General features: G+C 43.5%; 1 protein-coding gene across 1 annotated transcript in view; it reads left to right on the forward strand.

The window, feature by feature from the left end:
• The window catches only part of opn7b (opsin 7, group member b), an 80957-nt gene extending 54967 nt beyond the window's left edge, over positions 1–25990 (forward strand). Inside the window, exons 3-7 of the mRNA XM_080764921.1 lie at positions 1483–1570; positions 5660–5822; positions 7274–7401; positions 24046–24380; positions 25449–25990. Coding sequence (XP_080621047.1) covers positions 1483–1570; positions 5660–5822; positions 7274–7401; positions 24046–24380; positions 25449–25970 — 1236 coding nt within the window. The 3' untranslated portion in view covers positions 25971–25990. The remainder of the gene's footprint in view (positions 1–1482; positions 1571–5659; positions 5823–7273; positions 7402–24045; positions 24381–25448) is intronic.
• The last annotated feature ends 548 nt before the right edge of the window (positions 25991–26538 follow it).

Consider the following 26538-nt stretch of genomic DNA (forward strand, 5'->3'; position numbering starts at 1 on the left):
CTAGAGTCCCCTATAGGTCCATGCATGCATGTCAGACCAGGCAAAGATGCTCACTCAGCTGCCCCGCCTGCTCACCTGTACCCGCTCCAGAGACCATATTCCCCCAGGACGTCCAGTCCACTGCACGGCTGCCCGCCTGCTCACCAGTACCCGCTCCAGAGACCAGATCACACCACCAGTCCTCCAGGACCTCCCCACTGCATGGGCTGCCCTTCAAACAAAGAATCCATTTTAAAATGCTGCTCACAACCACCCATAAGGCACTGCACAACCTGGCTCCCCTCTACCTGTCTGACCTCCTCAGAGCAGCATGTTCTGGGCAGCGGGATCTATACGTGCTCTGTGTTCAAACTGTTAAGTGGGGACCATCGGCGCAATCAAATCTATACCATTTGCTGTATCGTATCAAAAAAGGAATATGATCCTATTACGCTACAGATGCCTGTAGTTCCGACCGTCTGGAAGAAAGTTATCAATGGGTTGAACCAATTTTTTAAACCAGGTTTTTTAGCCGGGCTGCCAATCCATGTTGAATATATATAGACGCGCGTTCATGACCGGCGCGGGAACGCACATGCACTGCATGTCCGTAAACATGGAAGCGTGGTCAATATCAAATTGAGCCGCCTGCTCCACTCTAGAGCCCCGGCAGAAGTATATAGATGACCTCTGTCAGGTGAAAAGAAGCGGCTCGGACTCCTCATGCATTGAAGGAAGCATGAGGGTCAGTCCGTTGCTCTCCTCAGGTTGACACAATTGACACTGGGTGATACAAAATGGGTTACAAAAAGAGTGGGATGAAAAGAACTAAGATGACATGATTTCAACGTTGTTCCTATAGGATATAGTTTTTATCATAGATGAAAGTTGAGAGTTGTCACTAACACGTACTGCAGTACATTTTGAAGCAAAAAATAAATAAAAGTAACTAAAGTAAAGCATCTAGTTACTTTTAAAATGTATACTATTAACTATAAAGTAACTAGATACATTTTGGGATCAGTAACTACTATAACTAGTAATATTTTCGTTCCCAAGAAAGACTGCCCATTATGTCAACTATAGCTATACGGTTTTAAGTGTTTTTTAAGTGTTTTTAAACAGGGCCGGAAGCAGAGCAAGGTTTGGGCCGGGGGTGGACGTGTTTTTTGTTCCATTACACTACAGCACATAATGAGATATGTCGGAATAAAGCCGCGTTTGTTATTGTAATGTACAGCTTATGAGAGATCAGAGAATGACAGCACAGCACAACATAACCGCAGGGGGCTTAATTCATGTGGATGAGTCACTGTTTGCGTTTCGTCATCACTGTACGGGTGGGTGGGTGGGGGGGGTTAGTAAATCCTATGTTTATAAAGTGAGCTGTATGTAGAATCATTTGATCATCATGTGTTTATTGTAGTGCAAAAAGTGCCATTGGGGGGGAAAAGGCTTAAAATTCTAAACCTCTCTCCCCAACCCTCCCTCTCTCTCTCTTAGATGGGAAATGACTCCGAAAGATATTCGTTTACGTCCAAAATCTCCAAAGAGAATGACTTTCTCATGGGGACTATCTACACCATCTTTAGTGAGTCTTGTTTTTCCCCAATTTTGTGTTTTTTCTCTGTACTGACTTTGGGCCTTATTTTGCGTGTCTTAAGTACCAGGTCTTATTACTTAACTTAAGACCTGGAGGTGTGGCCAATGCTGTTTGGCCACTCAAAATAGCTAAACAGCATTGGCCACGCCTCCAGGTCTTAAGACCTGGTACTTAGAACGCGCAAAATAAGGCCCCACATGTGCTCAAATGCATAACTTCCATTTTCTCTGCAACCTTTTTATACTGAACCATGTGCCGTGTAGTCCAGCCGCCATGTTTAGCCTATTGAAGGTGTTTTAAGTGATTTATTTTATCAAAGCGACACTATGTAACCTTTTAAATTTAAAAATGTTGTCTAATCTGTATGGTAGGGTTAGTACAGTATGTACTGTATGTATAACTTACGCAATTGGGGTGGTTGTATTTTGTCTACCTGCTCTTCTCTTGAGACATTTAGATCGTGTCAAAGGTCATGTCACACCTAGACACAGGATCTGACAAGAATTGTGACCTGATGGTCAAGATTCAATTTATCCCCTGAGCAAGCAGGCAGGCAGGCTCTAGTCTATTAGCTCAATAGTGAGTCTGAAAAGGCGGGTTTTGCGGGAGGCTTTGAACGGAGAGTTTCAAAGGGAGGGGGCTGCAACTGAGAAGGCCCTGGCTGTCACCCCATGGTCCGCTCCTTAGTTTTGGGGATGTCCAGGAGGTTGGAATCACCACCAGACCTATGAGGGAGCGGGAGGGGGAGGGGGCATGCCCACTAGCAGTGGTGAAAAGTAGCCCGACTAATTACAAATCTGAGGAATCTTTGCTTACTCCACTACATCTCAGAGACAAATATTGTGCTTTTTACTCCACCACAATTATTTGAAAACCTGTTTACTAAAGATTTGTATTGTTACAAAACATCCATGAACCACTTTATATAAAAATATATATATATATATAAAAAAGAGGAACTAACCAGGTGCTCAGATAGCAAAACGTGATAATGATTAAAAAGGTGCTCACGCGGTTCAAAAACGGGACATAGATTAAAAGAAGGTTCCGGGCACACAACGTTTAAAAATGAGGAACGCCTTTATTAAATTAAAAAGGCACACTGCCAACATGTTTCGACCTACAAGGTCTTCATCAGGGCAAGAATGAAGGACAACACCAAACATACTCATTATATAGCAACAGGAAACACAGCTTTGCAATGAGATAATTAGCAGTGTCTGAGGCACGTGAGTGCCCATTGGTTAATACAGCAATGGACATGCCATTAGGCACTCAATCAACAGCTGACGCCACACATGTGTGTGCCAGCCAGATGAATACACAAGCAAAAGCTGAGCACCAAATATCCAGCATAAGGAAAAGAACACGTTTTATTATAGATCATAGAAAACAATAATAAACAATAAAAAAAAGTAGGAAACGAAAAAACTAAAGAAAACACATAAAATCAATATCCTCATTCAGGACAGGAGGGGTGAGAGCGTCTAAGGAATTAATCCAAAAGGTTTCCCGTTGATTCAATTTCCTCCACCTCTTGGAAAAGGTTTGATGTGTTCTATATCTGTAATTCTCAAGAGTGTGTCATAATAGCATATTTGTGTTCAGCCAATCTGTCCCTGAGGCGGCGCTTTGTCCTGCCAATATAAAAGATGTTAGGACAGGTACATGTCAAACGATATATGACGCGAGTAGTAGTATTGCAATCGATAAAGTCCTTGATCTTATAGGTTTTCTGTGTTTTAAAATCTATAAATGATTTAGTCTGTGAGACACTGGAGCAGTGGGGGCAGCACATGCACTTGAACATACCAATTGGTTTGTTAAGCCAGGTCTGCTTTTTAACAGGTGGAATAAACTCATGCACAGCTACCTTCCACCTGCTAAAAAGCCCCCACCCTGAGGGATAAACTCATGCACAGCTACCTTCCACCTGTTAAAAAGCAGACCTGGCTTAACAAACAAATTGGTATGTTCAAGTGCATGTGTTGCCCCCACTGCTTTAAAACACAGAAAACCTATAAGATCAAGGACTTAACCAATTGCTACTGATATACTACTCACGTCATATATCGTTTGACATGTGCCTGTCCTAAAATCGTTTATATTGACAGGACAAAGCGCCGCCTCAGGGACAGATTGGCTGAACACAAATATGCTATTCGTATTAATAATATAAATTATCCTATTGCTAGACACTTCAGCCAAGGCCATAACAGCAATGGCACACTCTTGAGAACTACAGTTATAGAACACTTCAAACCTTTTCCAAGAGGTGGTGATCGCCTAAGGAAATTGAATCAACGGGAAACCTTTTGGATTCATTCCTTAGACGCTCTCACCCCTCCTGGCCTGAATGAGGAGGTTGATTTTACGTGTTTTCTTTAGTATTTTCGTTTTCTACTTTGTTTATTGTTTATTATTGTTTTCTATGATCTATAATAAAAAGTGTTATTTTCCTTATGCTGAATATTTGGTGCTTAGCTTTAGCTTATATATTCCTCTGGCTGTCACACACATGTGAGGCGTCAGCTGTTGATTGAGTGCCTAATGGCATGTCCATGTGATTACGGCTGTATTAACCAATGGGCACTCACGTGCCTCTGACACTGCTAATTATCTCATTGCAAAGCTGTGTTTCCTGTTGCTATATAATGAGTATGTTTGGTGTTGTCCTTCATTCTTGCCCTGATGAAGACCTTGTAGGTCGAAACATGTTGGCAGTTTGCCTTTTTAAATTAATAAAGGCGTTCCTCATTTTTAAACTTTGTGTGCCCGGATACTTATATTTTTCTCTTTTTATCCATGGTTAAAATGGAGTTTGAAGTTACAATGGGTTTGTATAGACTCATTTCCAGACAATGTCACACTGACACTGATAAGAACATCACGCACGTGCAAGTCGGGGGCAAAAGAAACCGATCGCTCGTTAGATGCAAAAAGTGGTCACAGCACTCCCAGTGTGGAACAAGAAGGTTTAGGGTGGATTTACTGTAGGGTTTACTGTAATCTCTTGAAATATATACCTTGGTTTATGTTGTGTCAACTTGTGTGTAAACAATATTTGTGATTCTCGAAGCATTTGTTCCCCAAACCCCACCTTCAGTGACAGATGATCATGGCTGCTTGATCATGCAGTTGTATCCCCTCAAACCTAATTATGTGACGCCGTGCGAAGGTGTTGCGCGCAGAAAACAGCAGACGTCCAAGCTCACAGCGGCCGCATCCACAACACGATGTGAGCTTGTATGTGAGCTGTTCTCGGTGTGCAATATTGTTGGCGGGGTGAAGTATCTGTATCACTAGTAGGGGTGTAACGATGTAGTAACTGCATCGAAAAACTGAACTTCGGCACTCCCAAAAACGACAGGTTTGGGAATCTGTTGGGAATTGATTACATGAAACCGGCACCTGCACGTGCAGTCTGAATGTTTTTAACTTGTTCACATGTTCAACATGTAACACAATGTTCACAAAATGTACACAAAATGACCCAAACTATTTTTGAAAGTGATATACTTTGAAAGTGAAATACTTTTGTACTTAACCAAGTAAATTTAGACCGAGGGTAGCTACTGGGACGTAAGTCGGGACTTGATCACCCCGGCTGGGTCACCCGAGTGAGGGGTATGATGTTCGTGAGACCCAATACCCCGATGACCTTGGAAATACATCACTGAGGATACGTCCCAGTTGCATATATATATATATATACTGTATACCGGTATCTATTATTTAACTGAATGACTGGAAAATGGAAATTAAAGCTTTACATATAGTACGTGGTGTATGCATAAACTTTCCTTAAGGATTATATCTGGTTTCAGTATTCATTTATTATATATCTTCTCTATTATTAAGGTTATTTTTGCAGTCAGTTTGTATTGGTGGTGGGGAGAGGGGCGGGCCGGGGGTCGCGAGCCATGGCCAAAGCATTTCCGGGGGTCCCCAGCCAAAAAGGTTGAGAACCCCTGTAGCTAGCGAGCCTGACTGTGACAAGTCCTGCTGACGGCAGTATGGGACCCTTTGATGTTTGGAAACAGCTGTCTGTGTGACTGCTTTCATGTGTCATGGCAGGTGTGTTGTCTCTGGTGGGGAACGGTGTCCTGCTGTTTGTGGCCTATAGAAAGAAGTCCTCCCTGAAGCCAGCCGAGTACTTTGTAGTCAACCTGTCCATCAGCGACCTGGGCATGACCATCACCCTCTTCCCACTGGCCATACCGTCAGCCTACGCTCACAAGTAAGTTGTTCTCCTCTCTTATGTACTCTCCTCCTTTCCAATGCATTATCCTCTCCACCTTTCCAATTACCTCTCTTCTCCTCTTGCATGCAGTTGCAACTATCGATTGACTCAAGCAAAAAAAAAAAAAAAAAAGGGAAAAAAATGTTGAATCGATAGTTTGTCATATACAGTACAACGCTGTCAATAGAAAAACATGCATTGACTGGACCTGTAGAGGTCTCAGCGACTGGACCTGTAGAGGTCTCAGCGACTTTGGCCAAAAAGTGTACAGTATGTTAGACGTGAGTCACGTGAGGTGGGAGGCTCAGAGTGGTCCAACTAAGGAAAGTAGTTTTTTTAACTAAAGACGAGAGGGTGCACATACACAATCGAAAGTCCCATAGTGTTTCACTATGGGACTTTCGATTGTGTATGTGATCCCTTTAACAGTTAAAGGATCTTCTAATGCTATATGGACCAGAGCTAATTCACACCGACAAGGCAACAACCATGCAAGGCACCAACCTGCTCATCAGGAGCAGTCGGGGGTTATGTGTCTTGCTCAAGGACACTTTTGCCAAGGACACTTTTGTCTTTTCATTCATACCAGGATGCTTTACTGCGATTAAAACTATTCCTGCTGCGTATTGTCGGAAAAAGCGCTTTGTTTGGCAGGTGTGAAGGCTCATTCGAAGTCTGATGCGGATCAAACAATCGCATTCTAGGAGCATGAGGAGTAAACACAGTTGGAGATGGAGAGGGCATATTTTACGCAGCAAAATAAAAGAATGACGCAACCTCTCAGTCTCAAGTCTCCACCCATTCGCATCAAGTCTACCAAAGTAGATAGAATGCGACCATAGACAGGAGAGACGAAGCAGGTAACCACTATGTTACCAATGTTAAGTCTGTTACTGACCTTTGGCTCGGTACCTGGTCTGCTTTTTTATCCCTCTACACTACACCAAGCCTCTTTGCCAATAACAGCCGATCTACAAGTATATCAGCAAGTTTCATCTAATGACCAGAATAGGGATGCGAGGGTTCGAGTGGTTAATATGTGACATGGGTATAGAGTGTTGAGGACACTGACCCTCACAGATCAGTGGTTCTAAAGGGAGGTAACACAGCATCCACGTCCCTGTGGGAAGATGGACATATTGATACCAACATACTTTTTTTCTGAACCCACGCGTGCATTTGTGTCTCTCTGTCTCTCTCGCTGATTGTCTGTATGCTTGATGAGTTTCAGTCAGAGTTCACAGCCCAGGGTCGTGGGATGCTTGCATGTGGGGTGGGTGGGTTGTGGGAGGGTGTGTGTGTGTGGGGGGGAAGGGTCTTGTACTATCAGGAGGAGAAGGTATACAATCCCTTTTTGTACATTCTCTGAGTTACAAATGGATAAAGTAACATTGAGAATGTTACTGTGGATTCATTCTCTCTCTCTCTCTCTCTCTGTCTCTCTGCAGGTGGTTGTTTAACCAGACAGTGTGTCTCGGGTATGCGTTCTGTGGTGTTCTGTTTGGCCTGTGCAGTCTGACCAACCTGACTGTTCTGTCCTCTGTCTGCTGGCTCAAGGTCTGCTGCCCCAACTATGGTAAGACGCACGCACGCACACACACACACACACACACACACACACACACACACACACACACACACACACACACACACACACACACACACACACACACACACACACACACACACACACACACACACACACACACACACACACACACACACACACACACACACACACACACACACACACACACACACACACACACACACACACACACACACACACACACACCTGCAGAGATTTAGACATGACGATATCTGTGTCTTTGAGAAAGGTTCTTGATAACATCAACTAACTCATAAATCCACGCAGAGGTGATCTTATTGTGTGCAGCAATTATCTGTTCTCTTTGAACCAAGACGCCCCCCCCCCTCTATAGGGGCCTCCCCAGTCCCACCAGGCAGGGGCAATTGGAAATTGGAAAAAACAAATAGCCTAAAGCCACTTCCCAATAGGAAGGGATGCAGCCACATGGAACCGTCTGTGAAGCATTGCATTAGGCACCCTCTGCTGAACCGACACCATCCATACGGTTACTAATTAGCAGGAATTAAAAAAAATAAAAAAAAATTATCCCGCAATATTTTCTTCACCCAGTGTCAATTCTCTAATGTAATCCTGGGCACTACACTTCCTCCTCCAACCTGGGGAGAGCAACGGACTGACTTCATGTTTCCTTCAATGCATGAGGAGGAGTCCGCTTCTTTTCACCTGGCAATGACATTTGTGATGATTTGATTCCCCCCCCCCCCCCCCCCTGGCCAATCAAATCATCACAGATGTAATTCCGGCCAATCGCGTTTGGCGTCTTCACTTTTCCGCCCTCGCTTGTTATCCTAAATATGTACTTTGCTCAGCCAATCAAATCATCGCTATGGGGTGATGAGCCAATCAAATCATCGTGTTTGTGTTCACACAAACAGAAGCTGGACATAGGAGGGGCTATAGCACCCCTTTAAAAAATAAAGGAAAGAAGTACAAATTTGACAGGGCAACGTCCACTTGTAGTCGAGTAATATTTGACCAGGAGTATCTCTTCTCTGCCGGGTGGAACTGGAAACCCATCAAAAGTAGCCGATCTACAAGCTCAAAATGCTTGTGGATGCGCTGCTTTTGATGCTTCCGTGTGACGCTGTAGTGTGCAGGGCGTTAATTAAGAACAAAGATAATTATTAAATAAAGAATATGGAGATAAGAGGTTTCTGCCCGACAGCAACGATCCATACTTTGACTGTCAAGAGTTGATTAATATTAATTTCCACTACAGTGTTTGTGTAAAGCATGCTTTACAGGCCACAGAGGAGTTTCACAGAGAGTTCACGGAGTTTGTCCCATGCAGAGAATTCCAGACCCTATAACCATGTGAACCCTATACAGTATGTACAGTACATAGTTTACTGGGGTCCCTCAGGGCTCTATGGTAGGTCTGCTACTGTTGTCCCTCGACACCAAATCTCTTGGCTGCAAATACATACAATCTACAGGCTTACAACACGTCATGTTGCCACACACACACGTTACACGTTGAAGTCTATGGGAATTCAGAGAAAACGCGGGGGGTGGACTGATAAGTTTGTCAAGTGTCACTTGCACTTTTTGTGTTTTTGTCTTTTTCTTTGCGCTATAGATGTTTGTTTTTGTCCTGTGTATATAAGACCGAGTGCTCTGAGCAAAATAAATTTCATTGTATTTATACTCTGTATCTACTATACAAGTGAAAAGGTGTACCCATGCTCATTCTTCGTGCTCTATCTCCGACCGAACCACACTTTCACCACACATCTCTATATGCAAAATAAATTCGGCACGCTCCCCGAACTGACATAGGCTATTTTTCCGCCGTTCAAGTGTCTTATTTACGTCTTAAATATTACTTTTATGAAACATTCCTACACGGAACACGGAATCACTGCTGCCCCAACACGGTCAGAAACAAGCCCAACCAGCCCACAAACAAGCCCTTTAAACCACGCTACTTACATACACTACAACTCGCTTACAATTCGCTAACCTGGCAACACCCTGCCTCATACGTCACCAGCTCTGTTCCTCCTGGCCTCCGTAGTCCGTCGCGCTCACAATCTGTCGCAGCCATCTTGCTTTTCATTTACAGTGGACATTTTATGCAAATAAATTAATTATAGGTCCAGCAAGCACATCATGATGGTCTGTTTGTGCTCAATAGGTCACAATAACATTCCGAATTTAGGTGTTGTGTTTTGTATGACCTTTTCCCCAGTAGTACTTTCATATCTATCTCAGCTTTTGCCTGATAGCACACATGCTAACGTTAGCAGCATTACACCGATCACTTTGCCTATTTTCGCCACACAGCCAATTTACTTCCGCGAGCGGCCGGGCCATTCCGCCCATGCGAATGCATGGAGAAAAAAAAGAGACGCAAATCCAGCTGGATCGGAGCAGTGCCACACACACACACACACACACACACACACACAGAGAGGAGTTGACAAGTGAGAGAACGACACGGCTGTTGCGTTTCACCATGGCCAGTGCTGTTGTAGACAGCGACGACGATGATACACGGAAATAAGTGTGGAAAAGAAAACAAGGCAACACGTCAAATATGGGCCAGCATCTTAGCAGACATCACAAAGACATCGATCTGTCCAACGACGATGGTACAAAGACAACAACACAGCCAACTATATTCTTATAGAGAAAAGCTCTCAGCTAATTCGCCCCGTGCAAAACAATTAACGCACGGAGTTGCGGTCTGCATAGCTGCAGACATGCGACCACTATCAGTGGTGGAAAACGCTGGCTTTCAATATTTAATGAGAGTTGCAGAACAGCAGAACCACGTTACAAAATGCCATGCAGGTCACACATGTTTTCACTCCTAAAATGTATACAACTAATAATACATGTGAAACGTTGCCCGTTAAAATCGTTTTGTGTAAAAGATCGTCAAATATATGGCCGTTAGTACTGTTAATTCAACATCCGGTGAGGGGAGGATACGGATTGTGTATGGAAATCAGCGCATACAGTGGGTGGGCTTTAGACCGGATGTAAGCCACATCCACTAAATGTACACTAAATAGAAATAGTATACAATACTGCATAAAATGGTGTAGCCTACTGCAGCTATTTATAACCAGGTAGTGTATAAGTGAAATTGAACACTTAAATTAGTATTTAATACTTGAACTAACAACAGATGGGTCTATATACTATTTGTCTTTTTTTTTCTTCTTTCTTTTACTTACTTAGAGCTTAACAACAATGTTACAAGTCATCTCATCTTAAAGACACATTTAAAAAATGTTAGGGCATAAAACCCAAAGTTGTTAAACCTTTTATTATTCTCATTCTGATTTGTTATTTATACAAAATAAATGTGACTTATTGGGAAACAAGTGTTTTTCTTTACAAACCAAGATATTGCCCTAAATTATAATGAATATAGCCCTCAATGCTGAAAAACAAGGTTTTAAAAAAATAGATTGAAAAAATTTAATCGAACATCGAAGCAAATCGTGAGCTTCAAATCGAAAATTGCATTGAATCGTGGACTAGGCCAATCGTGATAGCGAATCGAACATCGAATCGAATCGTGAGCTGCAAATCGAAACTTGAATGGAATCGTGGACTAGGCGAATCGTGACAGCCCTAATGTATACATACGCCTGCACGCACACACACGCACATGCACGCCTGTAAGGCCCCCCCCACACACACACACACACACCAACATGCGATTCATTAAATAACTATTTCCTTCTTCCCATAGTGCGTGGCGAAGTAACTCTGGGATTGAGTGGCCGCGTAGCGGCCACGAAATTCTAGTCTATATACATATGACAAATAAACCTGAACCTGATACATAAGAATACACACAAAGACGCATGTTGGAACTGCGGTAGCACCGCTCACAAAAAGTAACCACCGCCATTGCACCACCAATACGTCCATATATGGAGATCGCTGATCTTCATCATCAGTAAAATATCCATATGGGCATTCCCCCTTTTGTTCCCAGATATGAAGTGATTGGTTCCTCTCAAGCCAAAATGTATATAAGATTGCACAAAATCATAACTTTGACAAGCACACTATATATTATAATCATAGCATCGACAAGCTCGCGACACGTGTGAGAGCTTATAGATTGGCTATTTTCGCAAGAGAGAAGAATAGCAATATGGCTTAAGTGCGTTTGTCAGATGTAAGGAAAATAAGGCTATATAGGCTAGGTAAAACAACGTGTTCACTGAGTAGGCTTTAGAAGAGAAGGTCACTTTGTGGGGAGGAGGAGGAATGGAGGATCGCTCCATTCATGGAACTTCACTTGATATTCAAGCAGCACTTAATGCAGCGCTACGAGCACCAAGTGGACCCGGCTACAGGTGGAGAGAAGGTGAAGGACTCTGTCATGACTCATGATAAAGTTCCATTAGCACTTTATATTGCTGCTGACGTCGGGCGGAAAGACCTTGTTGTAACTCCACATGCAGCTGTATGTAACCACTTAAAGGGACACTTCACCCTTTTTGCAAAAAAATATATGTTAATGATGTTTAGAAGCTTTAGAACACTTTCCTGGGCTCACTTCCTTCCTGGACTACATGTTGTCTCAGTAAGACAGCTCTCCCCCTATCCACAAGGAGGAGCAGTGCACCAAATAATTATGGGAATTGTAGTCCAGGAAGGTAGTGAGATCAGTGTCCATGACATCAGAGACAACAGGCTCACTGCTACAATCTAAAATATCTAAAACCACATATTACACACATAAATACCCCCAGGAAAGTGATCTAAAGCTTCTAAACGTCATTAACATATATTTTTTTGCAAAAAGGGTGAAGTGTCCCTTTAAACCCCCCAGCATCCATATTGTTTGCTGAAAATAGCAGATGGTCTACTACAGTAGCTCACATGTGAGACGTCTCAGCAAATGCATCGTCAAAGACCTGCCAAATAGATGCCTTATCAGAAGAACGCCTCACTGAAAAGTTCTAACTGCACTCACGTGTAAAAAATGCACGATATAATCCTTGGTTTCTGCAATTCAAAGCAGTTGTCCTCAAAACCACACCTCCAGTCGCTGTCATTAAGAACAGGAGGAACGCTCATTATCACGCCAGCAGAGCCTGTTTGTGCACGCGCAGCTGCAGCCCATCAAGTATAATTGTATGCTCCGTCCCGTGAAGGTGTCACGCACACAAGAGCACGGCCTCCAAGCTCACAACAGTCTCATCCACAACGCGACGTGAGCTTGTATATCAGCTGTTCTGTGTGCGCAATACTGTTGCACAGTGAAGTATAAATATCTCCTCACTAAGCCAACACACAAGAGGAGGTTGAATGGACTGAAACCAGCGCTCCCCAAAACCACAGGTTTGGAGATCTGTTGGGACCCGTGCGACCGACCAGTCTCAATATTTGTAAACAACTAATTGGTCTATACATTATTGTCGGACGACATTCAAATTTCAATAGCAGTATTATAGTAGTAGTATAGTATTAGTGAAGGTCAGAGGTCTCCGAGGTGAGTGACTGAGTCATGATGAAGCTGCATTGTATTTGTGACTCTGTACCACTTCACCCACGCAGCCACTACGGAGGTTCAACAGATAAAAGGTCACAGGGATGAAAAAGCATGGCAAAGGGTGGACTCAAGGACGCCATGTGTTATAAGAAAAATTGACGGGCGAAAGCTCTTATATTTCCTTACTGTGTGTGACACTGTTAAATCGCCTGTGCCACCGTGGGCATTATCAGTTAATTAAAATATCAATTTGATCGTGCATATGCATGCTGATATCGGCTGAAGGGCAGCAGCGGGGGCATGTCATTATTCGAGATTAGGATTACTTTCGGTTTTAGATGAAAATTGGTGACATCTCTATTGTGCACACAACACACACGACCACGCACACACACACAACACACACGACCACGCACACACACAACACACACGACCAAGCACACACACAACACACACGACCACGTACACACACACAACACACACGACCACGTACACACACACACAACACACACGAACACTCACACACACAACACACACGACCACGTACACACACACACACACACACACACACACACACACACACACACGACCACGTACACACAAGCCTTCTCTGCATCTCTCTCCCAAGGGCACTACCGGGTCAGAATTGCGAGTCCGAACGGGTGAGCTGGCTTCATGTCCGTGCTGCTGTCCTACACAGCGTTTAGAGATAATAGTAGCTCCCAAATGACCCCTTTACTGGAATTGAAACCGAGGCTATGTGTGACGGAGGAGGAATGAAAAGATGGAAAGATGAATCAATCATGTATCTAATATGATCTGCATAATTATTCATAGGAATTCAGGGTTGTGTTTCTGACAAGCCTATGGTTTGGTTTATAAACAGGGTGGATGTGTGTGTGTGTGTGTGTGTGTGTGTGTGTGTGTGTGTGAGGTCCCCCAGGGGTCTGTCCTAAGCCTCATACATACAGTTTTGCAAATGAATGGAAAATGAATGGAAATGTGTGTGCATACAGAGTGCACATAGACACTTTCCTTAATGATTATATCTGGTTTATTCTTTCATGATATATTTAGTCTATTATTAAGGTTATTTTTGCAGTCAGTTTGTATTGGGGGTGGTGGGGAGGGGGTGCGGGGCGGGGGTCTCGAGACATGGCCAAAGCATTTCCGAGGGCCCCCCCAAAAACGTTGAGAACCCCTGGTCTATTTTATAATTCTGTGTAAAACGCAAAGTGGATCGGGGGAGAAGACCAGCTTGACGTGCTGTGTGATCATTATTAGGCTGACCTTGGATCAGATTACTGCGGCGCAAATTAAGGTGGGGGAAAGAAGTTGAGTGTGCGTGCATGCCAGGATGCCAGCCGAGTTTCAGTGACTTGGGAGAGCGTATCAAACTGTAGGTGTAATAGTGTATTATGCACACTGTGGCACGCCCAATCATGGATTCCTTCTTCATCCAGATGATAAGTTGATAACATGCAATTTAATCATGTAATTGTCTCTAAATTGCAAGCTTAGCTGCTACATTCCATTAGTAAATGGTCTAGTGACTCGACTCGAGTCTAGAACATGGCATACTGGGAGAAAAGCATATTTATCATATCATATTTAATCAACTGCAATTAAGTATAAATAGTGTAATTTGCACGCAAGTTCAACACATGTCACCGTAAGGTGCCGAGAATATTATGCCCTGCAGAGCAGTTGAGATCACGCAATTTACAGCTTACTGTAAACCACTCTACACTGTCAATTTACAATTTAGGCATTTAGCAGACGCTCTTAATCCAGAGCGACTTACATTAAGCAAGAACAAAAAGCATGGGGAATACATCACATAAAAACATTTATCATGAAACATGTGTAAGCTAAGAAAGTAACAGTGGAATATCTATAATGAAATAAGCTATACATCTATACTACTATGATATACATTATGTACTATGACGTGCTATGACTACATACAATGCACTTATGCTGTTTACATAACATGCTATAAGTCTGTATCAAATGCTATCTAAGTCTACAGAATTGCTATCTAAGGGGGTGGGGTATAGTGTTGTCCAGCTTACTGTACAACACTACACTGTCCAGTTTACAGCTTACTGTAAACCCACTCTACACTGTCCAGTTGTGGTCAAGTTACAGCTTACTGTACACCACTCTACACTGTCCAGTTGTGGTCAAGTTACAAAAGAGCGAAGTAGCCTATGACATGATCATTTAAGTCAAAAAGCCTAGATAGTGCAGTGCGATTGAAATGTTTGTGGCTGTAAGAGTCAAGCTGTTCTTCGGAACATCTAGATTTGGTTTTAACTGAAAAACCCCCCCCCTCTCTCTCTCTCTCTCTCTCTAAATATAAAGATATATTTATTCATGTTTGCCTGTGAGTGTTGCTGTTAAGATATTCAACCCCCCCCCCCCCCCCCCTTAAAAAAGGGAGGAGAGTGGCGGTGGGATCAATGATATCACATTCACAGTCCTGATTGTTGAAAGTTAAAATGTTGGGGTGGAATTGAGGGTCATAAAACCTAATAATAAACGTACTAATAAAGTGAAATTTGACACTTGGTTCATGTGGATGAGTCTGTGAATGGCATCATTGTCCGTATAAATTGCCCTTTGAAGAGCTGCTGTAGATACTCCTCTAGCATCATAGGAGATGATAAAAGCTCATTTATAACGGTCCCAAAATGGCCTGTCTAACGAGTACGACCTTGTATGTATGTGCGTGTTTGTCTATGGTGCATGAGTCTGCAATAAAGACATGCATTCATTCATCAAGTGGTTAATGTAGGTTTTGTATTAAGAATCTAAATCTAGAAAGTAACTATAATGTTTTCAAATAACTAGCAGAGAAAAACAGTACAATATTTGCCTCTGAGATATAGTGGAGTACTACAAAGTATTGAAAAACTTTACATTCCACTACTGCACCTTAGAGTAGCATGCACGTGTGTGTGTGTGTGCGTTGTGTGTGTATGTGTGCGTATGCATGCATGCGTGCAGCGTGCCTTTGTGGTTTTGTATATTGCAACCCTTCCTCGTAGACCAATAGTAATGGGTTTAATCAATATGTTTCTTACTGCTCAGCCCCCATTGATGTAACTTACACCTTTCCATGTACTGTATATGACACACACACACACACACACACACACACACACACACACACACACACACACACACACACACACACACACACACACACACACACACACACACACACACACACACACACACACACACACACACACACACACACACACACACACACATTTTACAAGAAATTCTTGAACACAAACAATAGTGCATGTGTACAACTCCACAACAAGTGCTTCAGGATACAGATCACGGGTACAGAAAGCATCGCCATCTCCATATATGGCGACTGCCAATTATTGCAGACACTGAACATAATTTTGCCGATGCCTTAGCTCTCGGCTTGGGGCATGCCTGATCCCCCACGACTGATTTATGGACATTACCGAGTAGTTTACATTTGTAGCCAAGCTGTATAATAGCATCCTTAAGACGCTGGTACTTAAGCACCTGGGTAAGGAATGCCTCTTCCAGTCACTTCTCTACTGTCCTCATCAACAACAACAATATCTGGTGTATTAGCTGCGACATCTGAGAAGGCATCATTTTCATTATTGTGCATGAACATGGCATTTGAAACACGTGAGTGCTTATACATTTTGGCAGTTGATGAAACATATGAACTTATGTCCTTAGCTATAATAGGTCAACAATTCTGTGCCTAGCAATGTACATTCCCTTATATACATAGCAGCCATTACCCATGACCCACCATTGTACCATGTATGAGTCCCTCAACTGGCCAAAACCAAACACCAAAAGCTCGAAGACACTCTCACTGGCTATTATTTATCTTTAAATGCATATACTTTAATTACCCGGAATATCTAAAACTATATCTACATCCCTTCAGCTCACCATACAGCCTGAGGCACACAGACTAGCCTTACCTTATAGTCCCCACCAACATCAGAAAAGAAGTTGGTCGACGTGCTTTTAAATTTAACGCTCCTGTCGACTGGAACAATCTCCCTACTTCCCTTCGATCCATTAACTCATTCAATATTTTTAAAGTGTCTATCATTAGTCAACTTCAAACACCATGCTCCAGAGCCATTGTTCTGATTGTTCTCTCTGTCTCTTACGTACATCATGCTGCAAATGTACTATTTAATGACTAAGGTGCACGTGCACGTTTGTACTCATGTGTATCCATCAACAATGTTGTCAATGCAGGATATCACATTTGCATGTATGTTATGATGCTCAGCCTGTTGTTTGGCGTCTGGTGTATGTTCATCATCTTTACATCTTTGTATCATTACATGACTATATTGATTTATTGATACTATGTTGCGGGTGATTAGGTGGGGTGGGAGCAGCTAGTTTCAGGAGAGCTTTGTTGTTTGTTTTGTCCTCGATTATGTATGTATGAATGTACTTGTTGTATTGTTCTGTATGTTGCTGGTCCCCCTCGAAAACGAGATGATACATCTCAAGGGGATATCCTTTTCTCAATAAAGGTTCATTAAGAATACAGTGTTTCTGTAACTGGAGTGTGGTCGTGGTGCAGACAATGAGGAGGAAACGTGTTAGGGTACCTACCACACACACACACGCGCACACACACACACACACACACACACACACACACACACACACACACACACACACACACACACACACACACACACACACACACACACACACACACACACACACACACACACACACACACACACACACACACACACACACACACACACACACACACACACACACACACACACACACACACACACACACACACACACACACACACACACACACACACACACACACACACACACACACACACACACACAGGGCCAATTATTCTCGGCACACAATTTACAATCGCTACTATTAGGGGATTCATTAATTTCATGGCAACAGTTCCATGTGGGCCGTGAATCAGAATACCAATTTAACAGACGAATAATTTAACACATTTTATGAACCGCAATGCAGGTTTTTATTCAAGGCTAATAAGCTGCTGCTTGATTTAGCTCATTAAACCATAATTACGTTGTTTTTAATTTGTATAAAAGTGGTAATTTATCAGAACCCTCAGGCCCTTACCAAAGTTGTAAGTAATTTGCAGTGGTTTAAACTAAAAACTTTTACTCAATAATTGTATGTACAATTTTGAGGTACTTTTACATTAAATTTTGTTTTAAAAATGTATACGTAATTATTTAAGAGGAATATATTGTACTTTTTACTCCACTACAATTATTCCACATATATAGTTACTTTGCAGATGTAAATTACTAATACAAAAAAGAATAATAATAAGAACGAAAAAACATTGCATGGATGCACCTTGGACGTATCCTCAGTGATATATCCCAAGGAGGTCATTGGGGTTTCGGCTCTCGCAACATCATACCTCACTCGGGTGACCCAGCCGGGGTGATCAAGTCCCGACTTACGTCCCAGTAGCTACCCACGATCAGTCCCATTAAAAAGTTAAATTCTAAATTCAAAAGTTGACCATATATTTGTTGTCACAATTTGCGTGTGACAATATATAGGGGTGCATGTATTCAATGCATGATAACTACCACTAAGCTACTATTCTGCAATGGTTATTATACACAAGTGAAGTAGAGATCATACACAAATGTGAAGTAGAGATGTACAGCTAGTCAAAGATTCAAACAAGAATTTGCCCACCCATTTCATAATTAACGCGCAAATTAAGGTGGATCTGGCTCATGGACTAATTTAGCAGGGAACCCGTCTTACTCGAGGAACCCATGGGGTGCCTGGTTGCACCCAGGGGAATATGTGAGAGCTAACAAGGTAGTGGGGAATTGCTTTACAATCTCAGAGTACTTGAGGTTAAGGACGGGAGGATCGATGCAGAATAATTACCATGATGCTATAGGTCGTATTGGCTGAATCGTGGCGTCTTTAAAGGGGTAGCTCAGATTTTTTGAATTCATTACTTGCCATTAATATAGTGGTTGCGAGTCCCGTGGTGGGAGTTCTGCTCTGGTTTTGGTCAATATTAAGTAGTTCCGGTCATTTTGTGGGGGGCTCTCTGAGGCCACGCAGTAAACCACCCCTTTAAGGTGCTAGGGTGACCTGAAGCAGACCTCAATCCCTCCTGAATGGCCTGTGGGCCCCCACCACAAATGGACAGTCGCTCTCTTAACACTGAGCCATGGTGTGGGTCAGTGAAGAGGAAATGAGGAATGTCAGCCGATTACACGGGATTCTGATTCATGGGGAGACCCTGATGTCCTTTTCTGGGCTATAGTCCAATGTGACTGCTAAGCCGTGTTGGACAGTAAAGAAGTACATTAATTTACTTAAGTACTGTACTTAAGTGCAGTTTTGAAGTACTTTTACTTTACTGGAGTATTTCACGTCAGGGTATATGGGACGTAGCTCCGCCACATGCGTGTGCGCGACTCGTGCGCTGAGTTTGTTTGTCGTTTACAATCACAGAGAGACGGAGGGACGGGCAGCAAAGCTTGTGACTTCTCTCTAATCTATAATGTTTTCAGATACATATTTCAGCGCGATGATTAAAACGAGTATTACACTGTCTGGATCATCTTGAATGAGATTAAAAACGGAGTATATGAAAACCAGCTGTGTTGGAGGAAGTGATGGGAACAAAACAGGTGAATTAAATCTAGATTATTTATAATTCATGCGGGACTCGACACGTCATCATTGCGGCACGTTTTCGTTCAAAGCAAGTAATTCAAAATTTATTTGTATGGACTTTTGATATAAAAATACACAAAATCATCATGCCCACATCATGCCCGCATGCTTTAAATATCGAACCGATGAAAGGTGTGTGTGTGTGTGTGTGTGTGTGTGTGTGACTGTGTGCGTGTGTGCGTGCGTGTGTGCGTGTATGTGCGCGTGTGTGTGTGTGTGTGTGTGCATGTGTGCATGTGCGTGTGTGTCTAAAATAATACATACATTCATTGGATGCAGCGCGACACAGGTTCTGTTTTTCCATTTCCTGAAAAGTAACCATTTAGGACATTTCTGCCCGACAGCGACAAAATGAAAATTAACTTGGCTTTAAGCCAATGCCACTCTGTCTTCAGACAGCTGTATAATGGAACAACTGTCTGTCTGTCTGTCTCTCTGTCTTCACACAGCCTGTAAGTAATGAAACAACTGTCTGTCTGTCTCTCTGTCTTCACACAGCCTGTAAGTAATGAAACAACTGTCTGTCTGTCTCTCTGTCTCTCTGTCTTCACACAGCCTGTAAGCAATGAAACAATTCTTTCAAGTAAGTGTCACTGGGTTCCTATAGCTGATCTACGAGCTCAACATGCATTGTGACGTGATGCGTTTTTGTAAATGTCTTGAACATGTCAGAAAATCTTTAGAATTTGGGGAGAAATGTCTTACAATATCAATGAAGCAATGCAATGATATTAAAAAGGACATTTAGGGGATTTGCTAAGGAAATTCCGAGCCTGCTGTCTGTATTGTATAGTCAGTGCTTCCTAGACCTGCCTAATGTGCCGGGTGTCACATGCAGTTAGCACTCGGTGTCGCTTCGTTTAGCATACACATAGCCTTGTCTGGTAGACATTTTGCCATTAATTAGGCTATTCTTTCCACCATTGCATCAGTGGTCAGAGAGTCAATGCACTGGACAAACCGGCTTCTGAGTATACGGTCGGTCGCCTGGCGGTCGGCGTGCGCACTTAGTGCACCCAGTACCCAGTACACCGGGCACCAACCAGCAATGCGAGGTGGTCACTGCGGATGGTTAGTTATTCTTGCTTAGTACACGGCTTGGTGATTCTATTATTATTATTATTTTCAAATTGGTACAAAATGCAACTCCACATGATTCTATTCTTGATTCTGATTGTCTGAATTAATTCGTCTGTTTTTGAATAATGACCGCTGAACTCAATAAAAGACCAATTGTCCAATGTCCAATTAAGGCTCAGAGCACCTGTCTCATATCATCCTGCGTTGATTCATTTTGTGCCATATCCAAACAATTATAGTAAAGCCTAAATGTGAGTTGTGAGGAAAGTTCTGTATTTCACAGACAATAAATATTGCTCTTTATAAGCACTGATTTCTAAGGCCATAGCTTCTTGGACAAAGGGTTAGGGCTGCATGCCCCACCCACCGCATATGCGCGCGCGCGCGCACACACACACACACACACACACACACACACACACACACACACAGTGTGTGTGTGTTTACTAACTGAAGGACTGGAGGTGACTATGTGTGTATGACTCATAATGACTCACGGCCACAAAGCTTTCAGCACATGCTGATATGGTGCGACCTCACTTCAAAGTGCATGCATTGAACAGCATGCCATACTGTACTGTAAGATAAGGCCCTGTAGCGGCTACAGTGTAGCCCACGCTGTTTGTTTCTGCTAGTAGTTCTCCAACGTTTTCAATTAAAAGCCAAAGGGGACACAACAAAGAGGAAAGTAGTAGTATGGCACTTAAACTGTTTAAACTTAAACTGGCATTTAATGTTTGTGCTAGGGACAAGATGACGTACATTTTCCCTTCATTTTCAATGGCGTTTTTACAACAAACATTGAAATAAAAACAAACATTAAACCTGTATATATAGGAGGCCCTCAAAAATATCACACTTGTGTGAAGTGAGGGGCGCCCACTTTATTTATTGACCACATGATGTCTTACGTCGTCATTTAGTGCTCTAAAAAAATCATTACAAACCCCATAGACGTGGCTGCCTTATGACGTAATCTTCAAAAGCCATGCATTGGAATGCCCCTCAACAACAGAGGAGGGAGGGCAGGCCATTGTGCAAGGCAACAATAGAGCTTATATAAATAAATAATAAAGCGTATATATGTATAGGCGGAGCTGCTGTGGTCTGACGTCAAACATTAACCATGCATGAACCATGAAGTCAGTCTGGTCACAGGTTGCCCAAAATATCTGTAAATCTGCAGCCAAATCCCCATATATGGAGATACCGAAGTATATCTCCAAATAAGGTGATCGAGGGCATTAAAAAGTCAAATTCAGGACGGTGCAGAACCTGTAAAATGGTGTTATGCATGCATGGTTTGTGTCCGACGTCATACCACAGCAGCTCAGCATATATACAAGGTGTGGAAATGTATTCGGCATTCCATTGCACTAGTCAAAGAGAGGTATCACAGATTGAAAAATACATTTTCGGAACAACGAACACAATATTCCAGGCACATCATAAACACACCTGGAGAGGGTGTCTTGAGAGGGTCCTGAGGAATTTGAGGGACAGATGCAGACCAAGAAAGAGAGAGCGAAAGAGAGAATGTTTAATCTCCAAAAGACCTACACTCCGTCCCCATCTCTGTCCATGTATAGAAGCAGCTCTGACCATGAACCAGAGCTGCTGGAAGGAGTCACGAGGACCCAGTCTTCCCAGACTCAGGTCTGTTGTCCTGCGTGTTCACACGCCTTCATGTCTCAGGTCTGTTGTCCTGCGTGTTCACACGCCTCCATGTCTCAGGTCTGTTGTCCTGCGTGTTCACACGCCTTCATGTCTCAGGTGTCCCTCCATGAACACATGAAGCATCACTATGACCACTACAGTCAAACGCAGAGGAACGAACAATTCTCCTCTGCAGCTTGTCAGCCAATAAACATTCAGACACAAGCAGGCACAGATCAGCCAAGATCGCACAATCGGTTTACCAAGAAGTTGACGCAGCCAGGAGACATGAATACACACCAACTGACTTACACAGGAAAGAAAACACACATCTGTAATCAATGTGACAAGAGTTTCAGTCGGATTGGTAATCTAGAAAAACACCAGCATATCCACACTGGGGAAAGACCTTTCGACTGCAACATGTGTGACAAGAGTTTTAGTCGGATTGAGAGTCTGAGGAAACACCAACGTATCCACACTGGAGAAAAACCTTTCTACTGTAACCAATGTGACAAGAGTTTCAATTGTTCAAGTAACCTGAAGAAACACCAACGTATCCATACTGGGGAAAAACCTTACACCTGTAAACAGTGTCACAAGAGTTTCACTCAGCCCAGTCACCTGCAGACCCACCAGCGTATCCACACTGCGGAAAGACCTTACGTCTGCAAACAGTGTGAGAAGAGTTTCACATCCTCAAGTGACCTGAATAAACATCAACGTATCCATACTGGGGAAAAACCTTACGCCTGTAAACAGTGTCACAAAAGTTTCAGTCAGCTGAATCACCTGCGGACCCACCAGCGTATCCACACTGCGGAAAGACCTTACGTCTGCAAACAGTGTGACAAGAGTTTCAGATCCTCAAGTGACCTGAAGAAACATCAACGTATCCACACTGGGGAAAAACCTTACATATGTAAACAGTGTCACAAGAGCTTCATTCGGTCAGTTCAATTGAAGTCCCACCAGCACATCCATACTAAAGAAAAATACTAGGGGTGCACCGATGTGGAAATTCTTGGCCAATGATAAAAAAAAAATGTAGCCAATAGCCGATAGTCACCGATGCCAATGTTTGTATACAGTATTTTTCCAAATGGTAGCCCGGGCTGTTAATATACACGGGGCCCCCAAATGAGACAGAGGCTACACTTCAGGTTTGTTAGAACCTAATTTCACTGGTCCATTACTGAGGCTGTAGCGATTTTTTTTCGTGTTCTAATAAATATGAATAAAATTGTGAAATGTGCATAACATGCGAAAAGTTGCTAAATATATTGGGTACAATAAATTTATATATATATTTTTTTTTACTATTTATTTGTATAGAATTCATCAAAGATCTATCCATCTGTCATTTGTCCCTCCTGTTCCATTTCTCCTGCCCCATCAGCCTCAGGTAACCACACCCAATATGTCACCGTTGCATATTGTTGCCATCTTAAAGGAGCACCCAATCTCAGCCTTCATATAAATTGGTCCTCACTAATGTTCACTATAAGATGGCCACCCCCCCACCCCCCTTCTACTTTTTGTCATTACGTTTTAGTTAATAACCCCGCTCCCTCCATCCCCTGTGGCTCTCCCGTAAATCCCCTCTATCCTCCACCTCCTTCCTTCCTCCTGCTCAGGTAACAAGTTCTCGTACTGCCACGCCTGCTTGCTGATCGGCGGGGTGTGGTGCTACGCCCTGGTGTTCGCCACGGGCCCGCTGTCGGGCTGGGGCCAGTACCGCGACGAGCCGTACGGCACGGCCTGCTGCATCGACTGGCACGCGCCCAGCTTCAACCGGGCCGCCATGAGCTACATCATCTGCCTGTTCTTCTTCTGCTACATTGTGCCCATCACCATCATCTTCCTGTCCTACACTTTCATCCTGCTGACGGTGCGGGGGTCCCGGCAGGCCGTGCAGCAGCACATGTCCCCCCAGAACAAGATCAGCAACGCGCACCCGCTTATCGTGAAGGTGAGATTTGCGCAGCCGTGCTCGCTTTCTCACTAGCCACCGATGTTGTTTGGATCCATTACGAACTAAACTCCAGCATCTGTATTGCAGGGAAATATGAAACAGAAAAAAAAGCACGGGGCAGCACACCTAAACATAAACCCCAACCCTCTTCCGAGTCGGACCAATGCTCCATCGAACCAATGATATGTCGGACCAAAGTATTGTTCCTTGTTACTCCCAGAGAACAACTTACATTTTAGTCTCCGCTACCTCCAGCTCTGCTTTGCATTTCGTGTATAATCATGTTTAATTTAAAAGTCATTAAGTTGCCCGATCTATATACAAGGTTAATGCTTCAGTTTACAGAGAGAGATTCCCCCTCACCCCAGTCTGATGAAGCGTACAGTCAGCAGCCTGGTAGAGAGCAAAAGTGTCACATTGTATTACATTGGAAGAGATAATTAAATGGGCTATATTGAAATCTGAAAAACTGAGAAAAGCAGTTTAACAAGTTCATTCACGCAGCATTTGTTATTATAAGGAGTTATATAGAGGGATAAAGGGACAAGAGGAATTGTCACATTAAACATGAGTGTCCCCATTTTGGGCACATTTCCAAAATGTTGGCTAACCAAGTGAAAACAGCAGATCTACTTTTTCCAGACACAGAGTTTAAGTGCATGGATAAATGTAGCAGATTTCATTAAAATAAGCTGGAGCTGCAGGTGACTTACTCTAACCCCTTAAACTTCATATATCCTGACTGGGGTCCCCCACGGGTCTATACTTGGCCCCCTCCTCTTTTCCCTCTACAGTCTACACCAAGTATTTTCACCAACAATAAGCCGATCTACAGCACAAGTTTGCGTCGCAAGGCAATGTATTGTGAGCATGTAACTCGTTCCGCCAAAGGTTCACCTATTTCCGCACAAGCGTGTACATTTGCAACATATCAATTAGGGGGTCCTTGGCATGAAGAACTTTGAGAACTACTGTATTATATGACATAACCCAGAGTAGGGGCGTCAGGGTTCACGTGGATAATAATGCATTTGTTTTTCTGTCTCCCCTCCCCGCCCCACCTAGCTCTCCGTGGCGGTGTGCATTGGCTTCCTGATGGCGTGGAGTCCGTACGCCATCGTGGCCATGTGGGCGGCGTTCGGCAACCCGGACAACGTGCCGCCCATGGCGTTCGCGCTGGCCGCCATCTTCGCCAAGTCGTCCACCCTCTACAACCCCGTCACCTACCTGCTCTTCAAGCCCAACTTCCGCAAGTCCCTGTGCCGGGACGCCGCCCGCTGCCGCAGGACGCTGTGCGGCGCCGGTGGCGGCAGCTCCGCCCACAAGGGAGGAGTCTGCGGCGGGGGGCAGTCCCAGCGAAGCAAGAAGGACTGCAACAACTCGTCCAGCTGTCGGCTGTCCAATGGACTGGCCGACGGCCCTTGCAGACACTGTCCCCGGTGCCCGGAGGCGAGCTCCCACGGCTCAGGGGGCGGGCTCTGCCCGGAGTACACGCCCCAACGGACCGCCAGGATGCTGACGGGCTCCACGCACAGCGAGGTGGCTGTGAGCCAGCTCTCCAACGAGGTGCAGAGCGACTTCCTCTAGAGACACAACCAAACTACACGCCACCTCAGACAGTATGAAAGTATAAAAGACTGAAACTATTGTGGGGAGAAGAGAAAAGCAAAGCCACTCGTTTAACCACTTAACCCAAGATATGTATTTATTTTAGTTTAAGACCTGAGGCCGATTCTATCATTCTAAATCGGTTGTTCTCAAAACTCTTTCGTGCCAAGGACCATTCAAATTGATATAAGTTTGGCCACCGACCCCCAATCTGGATTTGTTTTGTGCCAGGGACCCCCAGAAGAGAAGATTTGTGTTATTCAAATTTTTTTTGAAAAATGCTCAGAAGCAAGCTTGCAGTGAGGCCCAAAGTGATGCACTGTGAGCTTGTGGATCTGCTATTTTTGAATAGCCAACGCTAAAATCTAAAACCACACAGATGCTTTCCCAGTTTAAACGGGTTAAAGGAGCTCCTCACCAATTTTCTTTTTTTTTAATTTAGAATTATCCCACAATTTTGTAACCTCTTTTTTTCACCCGGTGCCAATTGCCTAAGCTGTAATCATGGGCGCTCTACTCTCGCAACCTGGGGAGAGCCCCAAACTGA

Source organism: Protomyctophum bolini, assembly GCF_963924005.1.
Source record: "Protomyctophum bolini genome assembly, chromosome: 5".
Classification (NCBI taxonomy): Eukaryota; Metazoa; Chordata; class Actinopteri; order Myctophiformes; family Myctophidae; genus Protomyctophum; species Protomyctophum bolini.